This window comes from Sylvia atricapilla, chromosome 5 (genome assembly GCF_009819655.1).
Source record: "Sylvia atricapilla isolate bSylAtr1 chromosome 5, bSylAtr1.pri, whole genome shotgun sequence".
Lineage (NCBI taxonomy): Eukaryota > Metazoa > Chordata > Aves > Passeriformes > Sylviidae > Sylvia > Sylvia atricapilla.
In genome coordinates, this window is record NC_089144.1 from 33461160 (window position 1) to 33486873 (window position 25714).

Consider the following 25714-nt stretch of genomic DNA (forward strand, 5'->3'; position numbering starts at 1 on the left):
GATCCTGCAGCTCATTTCACAAAATGGGGTTTAGGTTTTTTAATCTGCAGGTCAGAAATTCATGAGCAGAAGGTGAAAAAACTTAATTGCCAGTGTGTTTCCTGGGGCCAAGACATTTGAGCTTGAAGTTTTGCCCAGGGTATTAGAACAGAACAAACATTTTTACAAAAATGCCACAGTTACCTTTCTGCAGGTGGGGGAATGTTCCTCTCAAACACCAACAATTGTTTCATCATCAGGTTTTGTTGTTATCAGTTTGTGTGGGCCCACCAAAAAAAGAATGCAGATGACATACAAAGACCAAACGAAGTATGTCTGTTCTTCAGGCCACTAGGATGCTACTAGCTGCTTGTAATTCCAGCAAAAATAGCCTGCACCAACCAAATGTGGATCACCAAATGGAGGTCTTGGGCAGCAGGTAGAGTCACATTTCACCTGCACAGGATGTCATGGGGCAGAAGTCTCCTGAGATCAGGAGGTGACTTTAATCTGAAAAGATGCTGACATTTAAATACAATTGTTCGTGGCACAGCTCCATTCAGGATGGTATACCACCTCTGAGGTTTAGCAATGAATCATTTGTGTTGGAATGGAGCTCTGGACATCATCCAGTCCAACCCCCATGCCGAGGCAAAGTAACCTAGAGCAGGTGACACAGGAACATGTCCAGGTGGGGTTTGAAAGTCTCCAGAGAGTGAGACTCCATGATCTCCCTGGGCAGCCTGTTCCAGTGCTCTGCCACCCTCAGTGTAACAAAGTTCTTCCCCATATTGAGGTGAAACTTACTGTGGTTTAGTTTATGGCCATTGCTCCTCATCCTGTTGCTGAGTAGCACTGAAAAGAGTCTGGCACCAGTTTATTTTTCCACAGCGGCAAGACTTCCAAAGCAGAGATTCAACTTCATAGTTCTGGAGAGGATTCATGAGTCCACACATCTTGACACAGTTGTTCTGTGCCCATCGTGTGTCCCAGGGAATCACAGGCAACCACACAGAGAAGGAGGGCATGACACAGGAGACCAACACCTTTCTGGCTTATCTTGCCAGATAAGATGGTGATAACCAGGGCATCTAAAACAGCCTCAGGTGCTATCTTTCCGGCAACCAGATCCCACCAAGGTTGTCATATTTTAGAATTCTGTATTGATTAGCCCAAATAAATATACTGGCTGCAGACAGCACTTATGACTGAAACCTGTTGTCCTGCCTCCTTCTCTTTTTTTTGTTATCTTCTCCAGTATTAAATCAGGGCTAACAACAGTGATACCAATCCCCTGCAGAGTAGCCCTGTTGCAGGCAGGTACCTGCTGTCAGTCATTGCAAAGTATTTTTCTGTTTACTCTTGCTTCAGGCCAACCTCAGTGAGAGATGAGGGTCCAGGCTAGTGTCCACATCTGCCAGCCCCTTGCCAGTGATGCCCCTCAAGAAAAGGCTCCTTTAGGAGCTTTGGAGAAAGCCACCTTGCAGCTCTGTTTCGGGGGAAACACCAGCTCCCTATCACTCTGTGCCTGACAGAGCAGCTACAGCAGCTAAGGGTGGAAATGGCTCTGTGTGCTGCCTTTGTCATACAATATCATGCTATGTAGCAGCCCAGGATAAACATACCCATATGTGGGAGCCATGAATGATGAAGGACAACATGTGCCAAGTAAAACTGCCTCTGCAGCTGGTCCCTGTGCCAATCAGCCCCTAAGGACACATGTATGGGGGATGTACACATGGATGAATGGGGAGTCACCTGGGGTATTGTCTTAGCAGCAGGAGTAAAGCTTGAGCTATGCATATGAGTGCTGTTATTTGAGTATTTGTCCTATTCTCCCTGAGCTCTTCATGGCTGTGGCTTCCCTGTTGGCCAGATACAGCCTGGTTTGAAGCTTTCTCAGGCTTTGCAATCTGCTAGCCCAACCTCTCACTAGTTTGCTGCAGCAGAAAACAACCTAGGAAGTAGCCATTCAAGGCAAAACTGGGTCGATGCACATTTATGGTCAATTAACACGTCACCATTCTGCCTCCACAACTGAAGTGAATACACCAAAGAAGTGAGAACAACCTCAGTTAAAGCAGCTGGGTAACCCAAAACTTTGGCTTCTTGGCTGAATGCACCCTGTGATGGTGTTGCTGAGTTTATGCTCTGCGTGACTATCACACTTTGAGTGACTTGGATTTCTAGTGTCTGCTCTAATGACCATGCTTTCCTTCTTGACTTGTTCCCTTCTCTTCAACTTTACTGGAAGCACATCTGGACTTACAAAGCATTTAATTCCAGCCCCAGTTCCTCCTTCAACTTTTGACTCAGGGACTGTGACACATGGCTATGCCATCCATCTTGGCAGGTCTGTGAGGACTTGCAAGTGCCTGGAGAGTGCTTATTACTGGTAAGCATCCTTCCCCTGATGTATCAAGTGCCCTGACACTGCCAAACAATGCTCTTCAGTGAATCTCTGGCTGAAATGACTCAACACAGAGCCAGTTTTCAACATCTAAAGGTTACACATTTTTCACCCTCTCTACTTTTTGGAAAGTTGTGTGTGGGGATGGGGGGTGTTGTAGAGACAGAGGTTAGTTTGAGGCTCCCAGCTGCATATAACCTTTTGATATTTGCAGTCAGTTTTTCACAAGTGCAAAAAATACCTGTTTGTTCCTGCATTATACATCTGTATTTTGTCTTTCAGAACCTCTCCTCATTTTTTCCTTCCAGGGTCCTTCCCTGCATATATGTCTGATTTGTAGTATCCCTTTGTTTGAATTGTAGGTGCTTCAGAGCAGCAATCATGCATGTCTCCATCAGTGTCTTGACAAGAAACTTACATGATAGGTTGGCTTAAAACCACTCATTTGCAACTGAGCTATCTTAGGCTTTTGCAAGGAATGAATAATCTGATTCCTTTGGTAGGCTTTTGTTAATGAAAAAAAGTAGTTCCTAACATTGATGTGAATTTGAAGTCTGTCAGTCTCAAATATTTTTAAATAATTAGTTTATTATTTATATATTTGGTGGGGTTAGCTTGATTTTTAGTTTCTTATCCTTCCCGGTACTACAGATACACATATTTGCAGATATATGTGCAGGTAAGAGAAACATCCTTCACTACATGAACGTATATAAATGTATGTAGGAAAAGCTTCTTAATAATTTTCTTGGTCACTACAGCAAGGGTTAGTTACTAGAAAAAAAATACCGTGAGATTCATAGTAAAAATCACCAGAGTGGGCAACTTTTTAACTAAAAAGAGCTCTCTTGTGGCCACCCTGGCTGAGCTTTGAAGTACGTCCTTTCACATACTTTGCCTCTCCCCCATCCTTCTTTAGTCTGTGATCGGAAGTCTACCTTCATGGAAAATGAGTTCATCAGGTTTCAGTAGTCTCCTGACAAGCCAAGCATACAACAAAGAGAGCTGCTGCTCTGCACCCACACGTGTGCTGCTGTCTTCCAGGAAATGATAATCAGAGGCTCAGGGCTGACCACAGTGCTGTGAGAAATTAAACGTGATCATCATCAAATATCGAAACACGTCTATCTGTATTATGTTAAGAGCACAGAACTCACAGTTGTAATTTTTTAACTGAAATACTTGGCTTGGAGGCAAAACTGGGGTTTGCCACAATCATTTTAAGTTCTGAATTACCGAGGGTCAAATCAACATATTTTGCTGTGTCTCTCCACATGCAGGCCAAATTAGCCCTCCAGTAGGTGCCTGAAAATACCATTTTTCTTTTTGACTGAAATGCTGTAACAGTCCTGCTCTGCTCAGAAGATAAGCAGGGAAAATGCATTATGCATTAATGGAATTTGATGGAGTATGAGCTCAGTTTCCCCAGTGCCATCAGAGACAGAGTAAAATTTGCTTGATCATTTCATGAGTTGAGAATCATTTTTTTTTGCAGCACTGTGAATATAACCCAGCTACAAGTGGGCAGTAGTTGTGGAAAAAATCGTTCATCTCTATGATAGATCAGAATCATCTGGAATTTAACTGAAAATTCAAGATCAGAGGGCAACTGACACTTGATTTTGTGCTCTCTCCTCTATCCATGGCTTTGATCATGCTACATCTTTCTTTGTGCCTGGTGCTCAACAGAGTACCCCAGGGTCATGGCTTGTTTCCTTGTCAAGAGGTATAAACCTACTGGCCTAAATATCTGAGGCCCAAGCTTTAGCAGGGATGGGGGCATGAAGGAAGAGGTGGGGAGCATTTCCTTCATGCTTTTCACTTTTCCCACATAACCCAAAGCAGACTAAACAAAACCAGTGTGAAATCTCATGGCTTGATGCTGCTATGGTTATATTTTTTAAGCTGTCATCCATTCATTTATAGTTATGTTTATTCCCTGGATTTACAGCTTTTTTGCAGCCTTTTCTTTCCGGGAGGTGCAGGGGAAGGTCGAAACCTTTAGAAAGGGGATTGCAGTAAGCAGTGGCCTATGATGATTAAAGCACTGTGTTTTTCCTTGATGCCGCTCCTCTGCAGCAGTGTCACACATGGTAGCGTTTAGGAGCCCTTCACAGCTGAGGTGTTTCAAACACTAATGAATGGAAGTTTGGTCGTATAAGGCAGGCAAGCTTTGAGGCAAGCTTTGCTGAATGGTGTACTGTAGTGGCCTGGGAAAGGAAGAGAGTTATAAATTGTGTCAGTTAGCCACCCAGACAAAATGAAGCCATGTGGAAAATCAAATCTATTAAAGTATGAAGACTGTTATAAGCTGTTTTAAGCTGGTCATTCTTCAAAGGTCTCAGTGGGCTGAGGGGGTGAATTCCTCTTCTTCTTAGATCTTTTTCATGTGCGATGATCTTCAGTGTTTGATAAAAACCAGCTTTTCATTGACAGCCCCTTTTATTAGAACTGTTAGTTGCCCCTAGTTCACCACTTGTGTCCTGAAAGGTACTGAACATTTGTTTAAAAAAGCACAATAAGAACATCACGTTTGGTCAGGCTTGCTGAAGGCAAACAGGAAGCAGCACTAGGGACAGTGAGGAGGAGAAGGCTTCCTTAGAGTAACTGCTTAGGATTTGATATGTGCTCAAAATGCTTTCCATTTTCTAGCTGCCCATGTCTGCTGGCCGTAAGAGGCCTGTAACCAAGCATGGCACAGAATACTTTTTCTTGGCATCTCCTGGTGTAGAAGAAAAACCTGGCAAGGCAAGGTGGGAGGATCAGAGAGCAGGGTACCTTCCCTTCCTCCCCAGGGTGGCTTCTTGAGATGTGACAGGACCTGTAAAGGGCATTTTATTGGTTCAAGAGGTAATTGTGAGCTGCAAGAGGGGCAACTGAACTGACAGCCTAAGATACATGGTCACCACGGTATTTATTATTCCTATTTGTGTGTTCTAGGAAGAGACTGAAGAGACGTCCTCACAAGAATCTGCAGAAGAAGACTAGGAGATCACACCATGCAATTTCTACCTCATCAGCAGTTGGGTCTTTTGAAGGGAGAAGACACTGCCTTGACCACTTACTTTCTATTGCCATGGTCTTTCCACTTTTGCCTGGGAGAAAAAAAAATCACATAACCTTAAAAAGGATTTGACTAATCATCTTCTTTGTAATCCCTTCACAGTCCCAGGTCTAGTGAAAAAAACTGCTGTAACACAAAGGGGACACAGATTAACGATGCAACCTTTAATTACTGTTTTCTTTTTTCCTAACCTACTAATAGTTTGTTTGAGCTGCTAAGTAAGGGTGAATGGGTCAAGAAGAGCTCCAAATCAGGTTTATGTCATTCACTGCACTGCGTATAAACAAGAAACTTGTAACATAGTTATTATAATGGGCATTGAAATAGGAAAGGCTGGGTGTGTAACACTTAACGCCTTGCAACACTTCAGCAACCCACTCCCTACTTAGTGAACTCCCTGTTTTAGAACACCAAAGATAGGGATAGATACTATTCCTTTTTCTTTTGTAACCTTCTTATAGACTTGTACTTGATTTTTTTTTAATTTACTATTATTTTGGGGAAAAAATGAAAGCTGATCCTTCATTTCATTCAGCTGGTAATCAGAAGAAAGAAATCAACATGAAAAAGGTACTTTCATTTTGCAAAAGGGAAGAAAGACAAAGATACGTTGTATAGTTACAGATACAAACATATCAGCACAAGCAATAGTAAACAAAATGAACAGTCCTTATCATCTGGATAATAGGAAGCCAGGGATTTGGCTTTTTTAGAGACTGGAGCTTTCTAGGGAAACAAAAATGACTGACACCACTGTTATGACATTAATGAACAATTTTATTGATAAAAGTGTTTTAAAACATGCAGAAAGGTACCTAGAAATTCATCATAAATTTATCTGAACAAAAAAAATCCAGACTTTTGCTTAGTTTCTACTAATCCCACTTGCCCTGTAGGAGTATTTGAAAGAATTGAATCTTTCGTCACTGCTCATCAATCACAATGTAAGAACAAACACCACGTACCTCAGCTAAGCTCATGCATTACTTTAAACAATGTATTTTGACATAGGATGGTTCACTGAGCACCTCTGTGCCAGTGGCATTTCTCCATCTTTTCATTCAAAGCAGCACTTTTAGCACCAGATGCAATATTACCCCACTATTCAATACTACCTCTGATTTTTACAAATAACTCAACAGACTGATAAATACATGCTGCTATACACATTCAATGCAGAAAATTTTTACTGGGTAGATAATCATGAGTGTATCTGCATTTCCCCCTTATTTCTATTTCAACCTTTTTGCAGTTAAGGAAGCAATGTCTTTTTTGTGTTTCTGCATGACTATGTGTTTTTCTTTCACTTGGTTTGTTTGATTTTTTTCTTTTTTTTCTTTCTTCTTCTTTTTTTTTTTTTTCGTGTGTGGGTTTTTTGGTTTTGGTTTGGTTTTGTTTTGTTTTATGTACTTACTCTATTCTCTGCTAGACTTCTGTGTAATGTACTGTTAACTTGAATATATTTTTGTATTGAATTGCTGATAGGTTTGTGAGGATAATTTTCTTCAAGGACACTACATGACAGAAAAAAATTTAGCTGTAAAGTTTAAATATTACTGTCCAAGTTTGTACCTCAAATGAATTGTTGAAAGAAATGGACTAATTGATTGACAAAGACCTACCTCCAGACTTTAAATGGAATGAACTTGTTACTTTCAGCATTAGTTTTGAGACGTTTGAAACAGTTAGGACTGCAACGAATCCCTAATTCAAAATTATTTTTGTAAAATAACTTGTGGAAAATGAACACATTTTAAATTACTTTCGTATTAAAAATAAAAAAAATGAACAAAAAAACCTTCAAAGAAACTTGAAGCTTTGTAGGTGGGAAGCAACAAGCTCAGCTTTTGCATAATGCAATCACAAATATGTGTTTTTTAAAAAAAATAGTAGATTGTAAGAAAATACTTGACAAGTATTTTCATGTATTTTACACAAATGTGATTTTGTAATATGTTTCAGCCAGATTTATTTTAAATGCTTCTTATGTAGAGATTTTTTTATTCTCCCCTCTCTCACTTTTGTTGTTCTTTCTCTCTCTCTCTCTCCTCCCTCCAATTTCATTTTCGGTATTTCTGTTTAGTTTCCCCTCTTCCTCTCTTTCCTAGTCAGTACTTTGTACCATTGTATTAATAACTGGGCCAGGGGTAGTTTCTCAGGAAGGCGTCTGTTGGTATGGCTTTAGTGTGGAGCCAAACGCAGTTCAAGATGAGGACTTACTGGCTTCTTCCAAGAGGCAGTGTCAAGAAATATGGACCTCCACGAAAGACTGCACAGGGTTCAGTGATGGAAATTGCTGGGAAAGAGCTGATTTGAGTATTGTAGCTAAACATGATAATATCAAGTGGAAGGGAAATAATCCTGGCTATACAGTAGCTCTAACAGGCCAAATGCAGTGTCACTTGAAGGCAGTAACGGGAATTTTGCTGACTTCAAAGGGCATCATATCAAGCCTTAACAAGTCCTTTTTGGGGTCTGAGGGGTTCTTTTGAATTTTTTAAAACCACGATATTCAGTGGATAACACAGAAATAATTACTCTGTGTGTGTGTGTCACTCTTCAACCTCTGAGAGACTTACCACTCTGATGAACTGAATCTTACATTTTCTATATATTGTAGTACAATCAAAACACATTACTACCTCTTAGGGCCTACTATACCTCATTTTTTCAGACTGAAAAATTGCATGTGGCCATTGAGTCAGTGAGAACATCATAAAATTTTTTTATATATATAGTTTATTTTTGTGGGAGATAAATTTTATACGACTGTTCTTTGCTGTCATTGGTCACTGCTAATTATGACTGGACATGTAACTCTTCTACCATTTCTGCAAGAGAGGTGTGTTTGCAGGAAAAAAATGCTTCAAGATGTTGAACTACAGTTTACTTTTCCTTGTGAGTGTCTTCTAACTTTTTGCTTTGTTCTTCATGTAGAGTTGCTGTCTATGATTGTACTTCAAATCGCTTGCTTGTTGAAAATGTTCTTTTAATGGTTTATCACAGTCTGTTCAGCACAATAAACATAATAGCCTCTGTGATCCCCATGTTGCTTGATTCCTAGACTTTTGTCACAATTCCATAAAATGGGTAATAAAGTTTGGTCACAATGACCAAATTTGTAAAATCTTTGCATGCAAGTAGTCTTTTTTTTTTTTTTCTTTTTTTTTTTTTTCTTTTTTTTTTTTTTTTTTTTTGTCCCACAACCACAGGCATGTGCCTGAGAAGTTAATTTGCTGTTAGGGCGTGGGCACTTAGCAAAACCACACATCTCACAAGGCTCCCTGAAAAGTGACATAGCCATTCCTGGCCCAGGACTTGCTGTGCTGAGCTAAGGGCTAAACTGTGCACTTGGGGACCAGCAATCCTACCCACCAGACAGGGAACACCACAGCAGAGGCCAGGCTGATATGGGTTTTGTTGCCTGGTCTCAGATCTGCCTCTTGGGCAGATGCCTCACCAAGATGATAAGCCTTGTCTTCTTAGGCAAGATTGCAGTTTGCATCCAAATTCATGGAGTTTCCATTATGCAGGCATTAGGTTAGAAAGGTACTCAGAGCAACAGACATGGATATATCTGGGTACTGTCTGGGGCACAAATTGAAGAGCTCAGGAAACTGTATTAAAACTCAGCTACCCCCAAGATTGTCACAGGTAAGTTGGTGGGATTCTTCTGTCCTCTCTTCATTTGCTCTAACATGGTCTTGTGGCCTGTTACGGCGAAATTTAAAGTCACAGAATCACAGAATATCCTGAGTTGGAAGGGACCCACTAGGACTATCAAAATCCAAGTCCTGGTCCTGCACAGAACAGCCACAAAAATCACACCATGTGGCTGAGAGTGTTGCCCAAGTGCTTCTTGAGCTCTGTCACGCTGGTGCTGTGGCCACTTCCCTGGGGAGCCTGGTCCTGGGCCTGACCACCCTCTGGGTGAAGAACCTTTTTCTGATATCTAACCTAAACCTCCCCTGACTCAGCTTCATGACTTTTTCTGGAGTCGTGTCCCTGGTCACGAGAGTGAAGAGATCAGCCCCTGCCCCTCTGCTTCCCCTCGTAAGGAAGTTGAAGACCACTATGAGGTGTCCCCTCAGTCTCCCCTTTCCAGGCCAAAGAAGCCAAGTAACCTCAGCTGCTCCTCATATGGCCCTTCACCATCCTCATGGCCCTCCTTTGGACCATATATAATAGATTTACATCTTTTTTAATTGTGGTGTCCAAAACTGCACACAGGATGTAAGGTGAAGATGTACAAGTGCAGAGCAGAGTGGGACAGTCACCATCCAATTAAGTCTGTGGTGCATATCCATTGATTCATATTGGCAGCCATTCCTCTCTCACCTAAGGGGATTGTGCAGCTATTATTTCCTGAGATGTGTAGGTTTACACATTCTTCACTCATTCTACACATGTTCGTTCATTCGTTTGCACACTCTCCACTCTCAATATCTGTCTTCCCAAGGCTTAATGACATGTTCTCTTTGGCCTTAGTTACTTGTAAAATAATCAAAATTAAGACCACAAAAAGAGCACTAAGTAACAACACCCATTCAGTCCTGAGTCAGATGTGAGTAATTGCATTCATCACATTATGTCCTCTTCTGCTTTGTCACCCTCCTTAGTTGTATTAAAAGATCATTCCAGGGTTCAGTCTTCCTGGTGGTCGTCTTCCCTGTGGTTGCCATCACTTGGCTCTTCCTGTTATTTTATCTGATGTGATGCTCCAGCTGTAAACCACCCACCTGACGGGTCAGCCAAGTGGCTGAACTTGTGCTACTCTGTGCTTAACTCCCCTCTACTTCTTAGTCATTCCTCCAGCTTGCTTCACTCCCACTTCCCTTCTCAGGGCATCTCCCAATAAATTTCTCCATGCTTTATTCCATGGTGAGACTATTTCTGTGTATAAAACTAATTGACTTCTGCAGGATCAAGGCCTGCATTTGTCTAGCAGCCAAGAATGCTTTATCCAAGATGCCTGTGGCAGGAGTCATATTAAGTTTCTGGTTTTGCTTTCTCTGCCATCACATCTCATCCACACAAATATGGGGAGGAATTATTGAAATCTGGTACTGCCAGTGCCTTGCACAGCTATTTAATTGTCCATAGCTCTTTTCAAAACCAAACCATCTTGTCTGGTCATCATTAGAAACAGGACCCAGAGCAATGTGATTCTCCCAATCACACAAGAGAAGTAGATTTGTCATGCCTCACACTTCACCTGAAGCCTGAATTATGCTTTTCACCCCAGCACCTCTGCATACAAGAATGTAGAATTTACTTCTCAATTTTTCCTATTTAATGCCCCACCATCTTTGTGATTACATTAATTTTTAAATATACAGAAGTATATTTAAGCATTGTCACAGTGTTAGGGTTGACATTTCTGCTCCCTCCCTCAGGGCCCTCCAGTGTGAGAGACAAAAGGCAGAGATTATGAGCTAAAAACAATTTACTGGAAACAGCAATGAGATAAGAAAAAAAACAGTAACAGCAACAATATTAATAACAACAGTGTAAAGAGAGAAGGTGTTTTACATGCAAATTTCTCACCCACTGACCTGATGCAGCACAACCCTGAAACAACCAACAAAATGGCAGCCAGACCCTCCGTGCATCTGCTTTTACTCTGACTGCAATCCCCTCCTCGGCAGGGAGAATCTCTTACTTCCACTCACCAGTGATGATGTGCATGGTATAGAGTGACAACATAGGCATGCCACGTGGCTTCAGGCTCTGCACCCTCACAGCTACTGAGAAAAATTAACCCTGTCCTTGGACAAAACCAGGACAAGCATGTAACGTTTAGTACAAATAAAGGTCCAATTGCTGTATGCCTCCTCTTTTCAGAAATACTACCAGTATTTATTACCACTTTATTGAACAGGTTGGACCCAGAAGCTGTGGATACTTGATCCCTGGAAGTGTTCAAGGCAAGGTTGCATGGGATTTTGAGCAACCTGGTGTAGTGGAAAGTGTGCCTGCCCATGGCAGGGCTTAAAATTACATAATCTTTCAGGTCCTTTTCAACTCAAACTATTCAGTGATTCTGTGATTTATTATATCTACTTGCTCAGCCAAATGAATGTGTGCCATTGTGTGTTAAATACATTGTCTGAACAATATAGACATGGAAACACTGGAAGTCAGATTGAACAGAGCTCTGAACAACCAAATCTAATTGAAGACATCTCTGCTCATTGCAAGAAGTTGGATTTTAAAGGTACCTTCCAACTCAAACTGTTCTATGATTCTATGATCCTGTGATCCTTGCTGTCTGAACTCCTTACAACAAGCAAGAATCAATATAGGTAATGTTCTTCCTGCCTGCCTACAGGATCCACAGGCTTTGTGCCATGCTAGAACATGCTAGTGATGGGGAATCTTCAATCCTCCTGCCACCCCACCTCACTCACAAGAGTAAAAGGAGGGAAGCCATCCTGAGCATGCACTCCACCTTGCTTCCAGATGTCCCTGGCATGCAGGTCGTGCTCTAGCTGGATTGCTGTTTCAACCATCCTCACGTCCTTCAGTTAGCACGATGAGCTCTGCTGCTCTGGGCTGATTCATCTCCATGTGACAGTAAGGTTTAACATGTCTTTTTCCTTCACAACTTTTACTTCCCTTTGCCATTCAAACAATCTTTTGGCTTTTTGGATATGTTTCTCACTTCTTTCCTTCCTACCTGTGATCTAATATTTTTCCCCCTCCTTTATCACTCTAAACTTGCAGTGCACTTGTTCCGGTACTCAAGAGAAAGAAATCATCCTCCTGTACTAACATCTTCTGAAAATACATGAACATAATTATGATTACCCTGAAGATAACAGTCTTCTGTGGTAGCAGTTTAAGTGGGAAGCAATCTGCCTGTTTACACTCTAAAATGAGACTGCAGATGGTTGTGCCCCAAACCTGCCACACGGGATTACAATCAGCTTTTATCTGCTAGAAAAAAAGGGAAATTGAAACATTAACAGATAAGACACAAGCCTTAACAGTGCTTCCCTACTGAGTTGGGGCTAATTATGCACAGCTAAAAACATTAGCATTGTCACATAAAGGAGAAGCTTTACATTGTTAATAACGGCTAGGGTAAAACTCAAGCTGGAATCCAAACATAGGCTACATTAAAGCACAGTATTAAAATAATCAGTGAAAGAAAATAACAAATGAAAGTCATGTGGATCTGAAAAATCAATAGCAGGCAGAAATATTAATTAGCAAGAGAGGAAACTTAGCAAACACAGAAGTCCCATCAAAAACCAAGATTACATTACATTATACATGAATGTCAGCTACAAAATATTATGTGGGACCACCAAAGATTATGATTTTAATTGAAAGGGGTTTTAATTCAGAAAATCTATTAAACATATACAGTCCCTCAAGGCATTTTGTTCTTAGTTCAGGGAGAAGGAAAAAAATAAGCACATTTTTATTGCACTGCAACACATTTGCCATAAAACCATAGTTTTAGCAATATCACATAATAAAAAGTAAAATTTAAATCAACATTTGAAAACAAGTCAGCTCAGCAGATGCACTGAAGGAGTTACTTTAGCCCTGCATAACAGCAGAGTATTGTCTTTGAAGCTACATCATAGTCTAAGATAGAGGATTAATGAGGCCTGATATGCACAGAAGGTGTTCACAAGGAATTACTGCTCCTGGACGGCAGCCACACTTGGGTCCAAGACAAATTAATGTCTATCAAGGGCAGCATTAATAAGACTATTTTTGCCAAAGGTTCATAATGTGCACAGTTTGGGATTGTTTAACTTTGGTATTTTTATCTCAACAGGCAGTAAAATCCATGGGATTCAAGCCCTGGGGAATATCATTGGCCTGAGATCCCCATGTGATCCACAGTTTTGGTGTCCCCACATATGGCTGTTGTGTTATGAGCAACACCCTTAAGATGCACTTCACTGTCCAGTTATAGTCCCCTCAGGTCTCAGAGGTACCACTGACTGGTCAATAAGTTACCCTACATTGCTGCAGAGAGAAAGGGATCTTGTCCTAAACAAAGCTCTGTGTGGCAAAAATTAATGATATAGAACTTGTGTTGGAGGTGGCCCTTACACAAACCTCACTCTCACTTTTGCAAGCAGTTTACAATCATGAGATGTGTCTCTGTTTGATTTTGGATATATGTAACTATACAGCAGGACCATAACTGCATCTGTATTTTTTAATGCTTAAAAAAAAAAAAAGGACTTTTTTCAAAGCCTACTGGTGATTCTCCATCACTTATGTCTCTGGCACACTCAACAAAGCGTTATATTGTATTTACAACAACAACGCAGAAATTGCACAGCACAGAATGAATGACAGAAACCTTGTGTTACCAGACCAATAAGGACATTTTTTTCATAAATAAGTTTCAGTGCATCATTATTCAGAGGTTAGGAGTAGGACTTGTTTTCCACTAAAATCTGTAGAATGAAATTGTTTCATCATCACTTAATTGTCTGTGCTGGGAATGAAAGCTGTCTTCCTTCAATCAGAATTTGACACAAAACACTTTGGTTTGGTTATATGTGAGTGTGTTTTACATGAAAAGAGTCCCCATATTTCTTAACCAGTACACAAAATTAAATAGTATAGCAGTTGAGTTCAATAGGAAATAGGCTTAAGAAAGGAAGATAGGAAGATTTCATTTCCTATGGAACACAGGAAGTGTTTATAATCTTCTGTCTATCCTCTTTCCCTTAACAACTTCAAGGCTATTTCATTTCTTTTCAGCAATTAGCCTTGACCTGTAAAGGATGACCTCTACTATTGCCTTTTCCTCATGAGGGCCTGACTAAAATCAGCTTATAGTGAACAGATTTACCTTTGCACTTCTCTGAACTCTATTATGGGGAATCTCAAGGCCTTGAATAAACTCTTAGGACATGCAGCCCTGAAAGTAACTGGTTGGGCATCAGTAATGGCTTTTCTGGTAACACAAAAACCTGCAAATCGTGAAGCTAAATAGGCACAGTTCAGGGTGCACACAAATGACCAATGCAAGGAAGAAAACAATGGCGAGGAGGTGGCTGAAATCTTATTGGAGTTGCTTACAGCAATGAGTTTTAGGGATAATTGATCTATTTCATGGAAGTCAAGACCAGTTAAAGTTGCAACCTCTGCTCCACACACACAAAACTTAGTGAAAGATACTCTATTTATTTATTTGTTTGTTTGTTTATCTAGTAAATTATATACCAAAAAAAAAAGCATCAAGACGGAATTGGAGAAAAGAGAGACAGAATGGGGCAAATAGCGCTGTGAGCATGGCCAGAAGAAAGCTTGGCAAAGATGCTTTTGTGCTGACCACAAAGACATGAGCAAAGAAGGTGTGTATGGCTCTGCTCCTGCTCTCCTCAGAAGACCAGACTCCAGGTGCTCTTCATGAAGACCAGGCTTAAGACAAGAAATGCCCAACTCAATTTGTCTTTCTAAATGGAAACTACATCAAGAACTCAGAAGTTTAGTTAATTGCTTGGATAAGGAAAGTGTTCAAAACCAGCCACATGCATATCTGCAGAACAGAGCAGAGGGCATCCCAAAGAGTATCAGCAGGTTGCAACCACTGCTGCTGCTCCCATCCACTGTTTGAGATGGAAAGCTGCTGATAATGTGCTATTTACATAACCTGGTTTCTTTCTTTATGGAAATTCAGATGTTAACGCACAGCCCTTAGTAAACTTAACATTCTGTTGTTTGCTTAAGTATAGCTGTGAGTTACTCTAGAAAATTAAAAATGAGATCAATAAACTATTCAGAAGTAACCACTCCCTTTCTGCCCCACACTATCACAGGTGGTGCAGCAGCTCCATTATACTCTACAACAGAGTTTCTTTGAAATAACCTTACTGGTAAAGTCAGGACTTTTTCTGAAGTGCCTTTGGAAGCTCACAGGCATAGTACAGTGTAGGAACCTACTTTAGATGATGCTGTTCATCCTGTTCCAAGGACCTGAGGGACTTAGGAGGGTGGTGGTCTTGAATTTGGCCACACTTTAGTTTCCTCCATAAGGCTACTCTGCAGTACACAGAGTGTATAATTGGCTTACATGAGGTTTCCCTTTCCCCCATTGCTGTGGGTTTCAGTAAAACAATTCAGTAGAAACAAAGCAGAGAAAAGCCAACCTTCATCTGAGAATTCTCATTTTTATAATTGAAAGCACCTGCATCAGACCCTCTGTTTTGCAATGGGTGTTTGAGATGTACAGACATGATTTTACATTGCTGGGAAGAGGATGCAATGGGAGGTACAGCTACAGACACTTTAGGTGAGTGTCTCTCTCTGTTTCTTACTGACAAAAGTCCAAAGGCTTCCCTGCTCCAAGGGGATGGAATCCCTAAGCAACAGCACTCTGCAATAATGTCAGCAATGCAAACCTTTAGGGTTGCCTGTTCTTCCCCACTGTGTGTACAAGGGTGGTTCAAGACACTTCAAGAGCACCAATAAAATGAGTGGGTATCCTCATAATCTATGGAGATGAAAAGTGGCCACACCATGTTTTGAACTGAGACAAACTCCCATGATCTAATGAGGGCTGACCCCAGGAAGCAGTGGGATAGTATTAAATAAAAAAGTAAGTTAAGTGTTTGGTGTTGACTAAAACATAGCATGTTTTTCTTCAGTTAAAGGTCAAAGGAGTAGCCAAATCAACATTTTTCTGCTTTTAGGTGAGATCTGTGTCACCAAGTTTTAGTCATTTGAAACTTAGATGTCTCATCTAAGGTTTTCATCAGCCAGAGGGCAATTCCTTCCTTCCTAAAATATGGGTCCAAGCTGGGTGGGATGAATCACTCATCCCTCCCTACTGACTGTTCAGGAAGCTGAGACAGTGATGTTAACTTAGCTCAAAAAAAAAGTGAATATCGGTCGTTTCCAATTACATTGCTGAACTGAACAACTCCTACTCATGAGCAATTGCTCTAACCCCTGCACTCATCTTCCAGATGTGTCTCCAAAGGCAGATAAATTAGTTGTCTTCATCACATGCACAATGTAGGTGCATAAAATCCAGAATGAGATTCAGGCTTTGTGTCCCAGTTTCACAGAAACAATTAAGTGCAGACTGGGAGAGGGACAGGGTCAGTATAGACAGTCATTGTCCCCTGTGAACCAGCCCAACCCTTTGCCTGGAGCAGGCAGGCATCCTACACCTGTCCCTTGAATGCAACTCATCAAAGGCTAGGGCAAGGTTGTGGTCTAATCCCAGCTGGCAGCTAAGCCCCACACAACTCACTCTTCCCCAGCAAAATGACGGAGACAAACAGAAGAGTAAAAGAGAGGAAAATCTTGGACTGAAATAAGGACAGTTTAATAGGTGAAGCAAAAGCTGCCCCTGCAAGCAGAACAAAACAAGGAATTCATTCATCACTTCCTGTGGGCAGGCAGGTGTTCAGCCATCTCCAGGAAAGCAGGGGCTCCTCATGCATAGTGGTGACTTGGAAAGACAAATGGCATCACTTCAAATGTATGTCTGCCTTTTGTCCTCTTCCTCCAGATTTTATAGACTGAATATGATGTCATATGGTACGGTATATCCCTTTGGTCAGCTGTGGTCAGCTGTCCCAGCTGTATTCCCTCCCATCTTCTTGTATATCCCTAGCCCATATTCTGGTGCAGCAGTACATGAAGCAGAAAAGACACTGATGCTGGGCAAGCCCTGCTCAGCAATAACAGATTTGTATTATCCACAGTTTTCAGCACAAATCCAAAATTTATTCCCATACAGCTACTATGGAGAAAATTAATTCCACCACTGTCAAAACCAGCACAGGAAATTTCAAACCAAGATTTTAGAGGTATTTATTCCCATCCACCAGCCAGTCATTTCTTTGATGTTCCTAGTACGTTAAGAGCGCTAAGGTCACACGTATTTGGAGGTTGGATGAGATGGACTTTGAAGGTCCTTCCAACCCAAACCATTCTACGATGATATGCTTTGAAGTCCCTCTACACAATGTTGTGACATACCTGCAAGGAGATGTTATATGGCCAGTTCAAACCTCAACCAACCACAAGTACACATCTAAAACACGGAAATAGAAGGCAAAAATACAGAGTCATATTGTCACCATGCTTTCTTATCATTTTGTATTTGCTTGTGGTTTGTCCAGCCTGTGGTAAAGCACTTAAAAAGTGAGGGGAACAGCATCAGTGGTCTCAACAGACACAACAGGAGGAGGTGCAAAGTTTGCAGCCTCACTCAAATCACGGCTGAGCCAGGTGAGCCACAGCAGCTGAGCAGTCAGTGGGCAGAGTTGGTGGCACATGCAGTGACAGCAGCATGACTACAATAAATTCTGGGGGGAAATGCTTGAAGGACCTAGGCAGAGAATTTTAAATTCCTGGTGGAAAACAACTATCTCAGCTGAGACCTGCTGCTTAGTGAGTGCACTTATGTCACAGGCAGCAAGGGCACAGATTTCAAGTAAGTCAGCAGCTTCTTGGAAAGTTCATCAGCACTGCTCTTTTTGATTTGGGGCAGATGTCAGCATCAGGGCATGGGAGACTGCAGTCCAAACCCAGTTAGATTCCCTTGCCTATAGATTGTATTACAATTAAACTTAGCAAAACAAGCCACTTCATGAAATTGAGGAGCTCATGAAGCCAATGTTCAATTTCAACCTACAGTGCCATCAGACTCGGTCCTGCTGCACTGGCTGCTCATGCTGTGTTGCCTTTGAGTAAAAACTACACAGCTGAGCCTTTGGATGAAGCCTAAACCTCCATTTATGCAAGCCTGTAAAAAGACTATAAAAGAAACCTTTTGAATTATCATTGTGCTGATCTCAAAAGAATGAATCAATGTCAGAAAATAGTACAAATATTATGTACCTTTTTCACAGCTAATCCTTTGTGTCAGCTTCCCAGATGGTGTGAATCTGTTTAGCTCTGGGAAATCAATGAAATCACTCTGTCTGATGCCACTGAAAGAGTCAGCCAATCAAACTCTGGCCAAAACACTTTCAAAACCTCCTTGTCTGAAAGGAGGAGAGGGAAAAAAACCAGGAGTTTTAGAGGTAATGTCTGACAGCTCTTCTCTGGAGCTTGGTGCTGGTGTCCTAAAGGCCCATCTGAATGCAGAGATTAGAATTCAATGACACTCAGCTAGAAGGCAAAGGTATATTCTCATAACAGAAGGATAAAGGAGGAACAACTGCAAAAACCACACTTAAACTCATTTGAGAGTGATATCAATGTGAAAAGTTTCAGGCTTTCTGAGACTTATTTTTTCCTTCATGTGTTATACAAAACACATTCATGCAGCCTTAGCTATCTCATGGGTTGTGGTATCTTCAAAACCCCATGAAACATTTGTTCTGCCTTCAAGCATATTTTGGAGTCAGAGCTCAAACTCGACAGTATGCTCCACACTGAGTGTTACTATGTGGAGAGAGTGCTAACTTCCGCACATGGAATTGATCTCAGTAGATGCTATCAATCCTGTAAGAATCAAAAACCCCATCTTCAGCCTTGGGATGGTGTAGATCAAGAGGCTGGATGTCCACAAAAGCAGTAAACCACAGACATGGGGTACTCCCCCTTGAAAACCTATTTGAAAAGTTTCCTCACCCATACTATGCCAGGGGCAAGTACAGGGATGGTACTGAACCTCCCAGCTAGAGCCCATCCCTGTGTTGTTCCCAAAACTGTGGATGCCACCTCTTTTTTCCAGTCCTGAGGGTGATGGTGACCCCAGAGCTGGGATGCTGCCATGGAGCTTACCAAGCTAAGCACCCCACCCAAAGGCACACCCAGGAGCTGGTCCTGGCTGTCTTGGAAGTCACAGAATCAGCACAGCCATGCTCTCACCTTCAGCACTTTGCTGAATCATAACTTTACAGTCCTGCAAGATCACAAGAAAAAGTACATATGGGAAAGAGAAGAAAAATATGAACAGGAACAGGAAAAATAATATCTAACAACCAGCTATCACTTTCCAAATATTTTTCTTCTATTAATTTTAAGGGCAAAATCATTTGGTGGTAAATGGGGAATAAACTAAAACCATCTGCACCCTGCTAGGCAGCTGTCAGAAAGCCAAGCAAGCTCTTTGAGTATATAGGCCTGATGTTTAAATCCACTGAAGCTACTCCAGCAGTGTCAAGGCCACTGATGAGAGCCCTTTTCCAGAGCTGAAGAGACTGATTCTAATGTTATGGTATTGCTAAGATTAGAAAGTTGCATTAGAGACCCCACTAAAATGATATGGTTTTGCAAGAAATTAATTTTATTTAGTGATTACTCATATGGCACCCATCTATTTTAGAATAAAAGGAAACCAGCATGGCAGAGAAGAGATCTCATGTATTGATGGAATAACATTCCTAGCACAGTATGTAATTTGAACACCAGAGGTCTGAACTTGAGCAGAAAGGGAGGGGAGCAGCCTATAAACATAATTTGAGAAGAATGTCTTAATCCTAAAAGTAGTTAAGAGATAACCTGATGGCTGACTTCGGCAGTTTGATCTAAGCAGTGAACACCAGCAGTCCTGGAGGAGGGAAAAGCTTTTTAAAGAAAGGAATAAACTTAAGAGTATGTCCCATCAGCTAGATTTTTGAGATAAGATTAATGAGGAATAGGTTGATTTGTACTTCCTGAGTTTAAAAGTGCAGATCTCCATGGATCATAATGTCCTGCCTAGCTGCTAATGTCTGTGTGTTGAAAAAACACTACTTCTCTTTGGGAGAGAAAGTGTTGCACATTGGGGTATTGCAACAATATTTTTTCCAGGGAAAATGTAAAATGCATTTATTTTCTTCATTTTATAGGATTGGAGTTATCTAGAGAGGAGTCAGAAGGATCAGCATTTTTGCTGCAAGGTACTGAAAATGATTCATCTGGAGATTTTGTAACTCTACTGAGAGAATCAGCAATTCAACTGATACAAATATATATTTATATATACACTACTTATGGTTATACTATATATTTAATAAACATGGATTTATTATCCATGAGTTAAAAATTTTTGTCCTACTAACCAATCTTTGCAGAGCATAAGAAAGGATGGATTTCCTTTAATCCATTTTAGATCTACTGACACTTCCTTTCTCCTGGCTCATACCGTGTAGCAAAGTTGAACAGCCCTCCCTGCATCCTTCAGTGTTCCTTGTAGCCTGGTCCCTACACCCTTTCCTCACAGAGGAAACAGCCCAAAGGCAAACTGGGAGCCCTTCTGCTGAGTTTCACTTGCCCAAGCCTCACCTGCAATTCTCAGGACAAAGCCTGAGTACATATGGAGATTTGGACTAAACTCCAGGCATTTTTATTCCACCCCACATGAATTACAGTGTTTTGCCAATTATTGTTGCCTCTCTCCTTCAGCTCTTTTCACCATGCAGCCCAAAGTGGCAGACTGGAAATATCAGAGTGATGCTGGCCACCGTGTCTGGTGCTGTCACGCCTATTTTCATACAGTTCCTCACCCAGAGCCACGGATCAATATGCAATGCTGGCACACTGAGATGGGTGCTGCAAACAGCTCACCCTGCATGCTCCCAGCAAGTGGTGCCAGAGTGGGGAGATGGAGAAGAAAGGAAGTGTGTGAGACAGAGGAAGAAGAAGGCAAATTACACCTGAAATTTTAGGACTCAAAGGGGACAAATAAAAAGCAGAAAAGATGAACAAAGCAGAAATGTGAACTAAGATAAGACTGGAGTTGGAGAGCCTCTTTAGCTGGGCATAAATCTGTGCTGCTGCTAGGGGCAGCCTCTCCTCTCCCCTCTCCCCAGTCGTTTCCACCCTTTTGATCTAAGCTGGCTGGAAACGGCTAAACCAACAGGAGCTGAGATGTCGGCCTGTGACAAAGTTCAGGGGGAGTCATAGAAAAAACCTGTGTCACCAGGCAGGAGTCTGTGTGGTCAAACAGGGACCGAGGGGACCAGCAGCAGGAGGAGGGAGCCAGGAGGACAGCATAGGCTCTGTGCCAGGTCTGAGTTCGGGCTGTTCAGGTAACTCCTGTGCGGCTCAACATGACATCTTCAACCCTGCGAGCGCCCACCTTTCTTCTATAGCCTACCACATGGTCTAGAGAAGCCTGTCTTAGTGGGCCCCTACCTTACTGAAAAAATCAAAGCTTGTGTTTGAATGCAGTGACTGCTGGGTGAAGGCACTTGCCTGGATTTTCCCAGGGAAAATCTTGGCTTCTACAATTACTTCCAAAGACTACCCCTTTGGATGTTCAGGTTGCTTCTACTGGACAACTTCCTTGGCATACAAAACTGAGCATATACCCCAAGTCATCAGCATTGGCACTCTGGAACATTTCACAGCCACATTTTCAGACTACCCTGAGCTCGGTGCCATGCAAACCTGCTGAGTGCTATGGAGAAAGATGCTTACTCCAGTGCCAGTGAATAAGACTTCAGCTCTCAGCAGGAGAGGCTAATGTTTCTATTAATTTTCAGACAAAGATCACTGAACTGCAGGGAACTCCAAAAACACAGCCCTTCTTTTTTTTGTCCTTTAGAGCTATTTCATGGGAAAGAGAATTATTTATTTTAAGGGTTATTTCCTTTCTTTATTCAGCCTCCTTTTGATGGTGCATTTCCCAGAATAGGTGCTTGTTTCTGGGCCAAGAGCACCTGTTTAGTACCTACATCCCCAAACCTACATTAGGCATTGCAATCAAATGAAAATCTCCCATCAGTTTCTCTAGTCAGCGTGAGCAGCCAAGGCTACAAGTGGACAAGTGGGGAAGTCTGAAGGCCACTTGCATAGCACCTGGTGAGATTCTCCCTGGACATGCCGTGCCCCAGCTTTGAGAGACCTGGGTCAAGCCTTCATTCAAAGACTTTAGTATAGATAAAACTGAAGAAAAAAGTTACTCTCCTTGCCTGAGTTTTCCTACGGCCTTCCACACTGGCCAATCTCTCTTTCTCCTCCATCTACAAACAGAATTATCCCTCATGAAGCTTAAGTGTTAGAGTACAAACAGCAACTGTACTTCAGATGTGTGCTGTAATGCACTGTTTTTATTATTGCTTTTATTCTATTTGTTTCTAGCAGGAAAAAGAGAAATTTTAAGGAATAGCACTAAAACAGCATGGAGAGAGAGAGAAAAAACATAGATTCAGTGAACTTTTCTTCATGAATTTTATTAGCAAATTACTGTAATGGCAATTTAAGTGCTAATTATTGAGAAATAATCTTTTGACTCTTAATTTTGTACCCCTGAGCACAGCACAAATCAGCACTGAAGAAAACCATTAGTTCCACATCAATCTGTGATTTGTGAAGACATGCAATAAAACTGTATTAATCTTGGATTACAGCTAATTGCTAAGTCTCACTCTCCTGTTCCGTGGTTGGTTCCTACCCTGGAGTTACGGCAGCCGGGGACTTGTCTGTAGCCACAGGGTTTGTGCTTGTCTGAATTGGGTTAGCGTTCAGAAAGGCTTGTGGAGACTTGCTCAGGCATTCCTGAAAGCTTTATATGGATTGGAGTACATGAAATCACGTTCATACTTTAAAAGTTTATAAACTTCAACAGTTTATAAAGCATGGTACAAATGTAACCAAAATCGGAATAGACTTCCCTATGTTAGAAAGCGTCTTTCTAAACCTTTGGGGAAGTGAATTTTTTTGTTCTGGTACTTAGCAAGTAGACTTCCCTTCCCAAGTGCTCCTAAAACAGTTTTGCTACAAATCCACCATGTTAATTTAATAAAGCTGTAAGCCAGAAGTCTTTTTTTGTGAAGGTTTATGAGCATTTTTTTTTGAGAATCACTAGTCTCGAAGTCCAAAGCAATGCACTGAAGAGAAGAAGTTAGTGGGGAAAAAAGAACAGCATGTATTAGGTGGGAAACCTATTGAGGGCATTTTAGAAAAATGCTTTAATAGAAAATTAATTACTTTATCCCAATAGACAGTGTGTATAAATATTAAAATTTCAGTTTCATTATAAATGCTGGTCTTGTAGTACTTTAGCAGTCACATCACGGAACAGTTTGAAAGCAGGTTAGGACTTCATACTAATGGTGAAACCCATCTATCAAATGCATTTAGAATCAAGAATAAGTCTCTTGAGTTTTGCCTGTAAATTCACTGGACCCAAGATTTCCTCCTTCCCTGCAGAGAATAGGGTACATATTACACCAGTTGGTTCTGAGTACTGACTGAATACAGGGTGAGTGAGGGAGCCTTTTTTCATGGATGGGAGCAAGAGACATTGGGCAGTGTTATAAGAAAGGGTTCTGGGATGCAGTTTTCTTCCTAGGCTCCTTCCTGCTTCTATGCTGACAAACCCAGGAGAGGATTGTCTGCTGCCCATCCCCAAAACACAGCCCCTCCACCCTTGCTGTGTTTTGCTGCCACCATCCAGGTGATTGGAGCAGAGACATGTTAGTGGGGTCATCTGATTCTTCATGCACATGGTGGGGGATCCACACTGCTGGACCAAAGCATGAAGGCAGCAAGAATGCTCATGGCAGCAGCAAGGTCCAAAGAGGGCAGTGATAGAAGCACAGAGAAGGATCGATGATTTCTGATTTGCATTTCCCATAAAACATTAGTTCAGGAAACACACAGAGTACCTCATATGTGGTGGGTCAGGGTAAAGGTGTTGGATGCCTCCCCCAGATGGTTGCTGCAGGCAAAGAGGCTGATATTTGCATTTTCCAGTCACTGCCAGTCTCTCACACAGCTCACATGCCCTGTCACGAGCTCTCTGCTGAGAACAAGTGGTGATCTCAGTGACACTTCATCTTTCAGAGCAGGAGAAAAAAATCTTGCCTTTTCTCCTCACTCTCTGCAGCATATCTGTCCTTACCCTTACCTTTCAAAGTGTGTCTGGACACTTTGAAAATCCTAATCTCAGTATGTCTAAGCACTCACACACTTCCTGACATCTTCTTCTGGGAGGGACCAGGGATGGACACAGAAACAGTGGTGGTCTGACTCTCTTAAGCCATTGGAATGGCACCACTAATGTGATTCATGAAGTGATTTCATATACAACATTGCTGAATATATCTGGACTGAACATACATTGCAACAACTAAACACACACCAAATATGGCCAAGAAATGCTTGATCATAAATACATCAGCTGTGGAATAGCTTCATAACTGTATGTGATCTTAAAGTTTTGAGGAGAGGAAGGTTATGCATGGGATATTTACTCAGTTGTAAAGGAATTTCATTTCAACTAGTAATCAGAAAAATAAGTCATGTTTCTGGTACTATAAAATTAAATTTTTAAAACAAAACTGGGTATGAGTATATTATGGGATGGGGAGAGGATGAGAACACTGAGTCACACCAGAGCTGGTTTAAAAACATTTCCAGCTAAAGCAGTCACATACCATTGTCTTAACTTGGCAATATGTGCAGAAAATGGCTCCCACCAAGGACTAAAGGCTGGTTACACTCCGCCACAAAGCATGCTTGAAAGGATGTCAAGGTCTGGATAGTCATAGTTAATAATTTATTCCAGCAGGACTCAGGGATGCACCCAAACATGCCCTGGATATCCTGGTCTCCATAAACCACGAAACTCTTGTATCAGCCGCTTGGACCAGACAGCCCAAGGGTAGATGTTCATTGCCATGAGCCATGAGCACGATCATAATGCAGCCCCTTAACTCCAGGCCAGAGTCTTTATGGTGTTGGCCTATGAGCTGAGCTAGTGGGACTGCTCTTTGCAGCCAATGCCTTTACCAGAGACCACTAGTTTTTAACATATTGTAACACTTGTAAAGCACTTTGCAACATTAAATCTTTTCATTGTTTTTGACATTTCCCCCACCTGCTCTCTCAGTGTGATAATACACTTTTAAAATAAATACTATCCCTTTATACCTTCATTAAAACTCTGTATATGCTCTTCTATGTCGCCAGGGCATTTGCTGAAGTCATGATTGCTACCAGAGTGTGATGTAAGAATTCAAGCTCATAAAACCCATTCATAGACACTTTGCAGCATATGCCGCTTATTTGGGCTTCTATTAAAGGTATTATGTTTCCATACTTTGCAATCGTAAAACAGAAAAAAAATTCCAAGGGATTTCTTGATAGGTGGTTTGTGTTTTAAATGGACTTGGGCTATGTGGGAAATTGCTGGCAAAAAATGTACCTAATTAAGTCATTGCTGTATCTGTCCTCTTGAATCTTGTTTCAGCTCTGCAAGTCCACTGCTCCCCTACAGGGTGGAGAAGGAAGCTCTTGGAGATGACAATTGTCACTACAGTCATCAGCAGAAGGTTGCCTACACCCAAGGGTTTTCCACTGGACCCAGAGCAGGAAAACAACAA

At 41.5% G+C, this 25714-nt stretch overlaps 1 protein-coding gene across 1 annotated transcript in view; it reads left to right on the forward strand.

Annotated features, from left to right (window-relative positions):
• HMGA2 (high mobility group AT-hook 2) overlaps positions 1 to 21041 on the forward strand; it is a 124873-nt gene extending 103832 nt beyond the window's left edge. Inside the window, exons 5-6 of the mRNA XM_066320220.1 lie at positions 20231 to 20281; positions 20787 to 21041. Coding sequence (XP_066176317.1) covers positions 20231 to 20281; positions 20787 to 21041 — 306 coding nt within the window. The remainder of the gene's footprint in view (positions 1 to 20230; positions 20282 to 20786) is intronic.
• The last annotated feature ends 4673 nt before the right edge of the window (positions 21042 to 25714 follow it).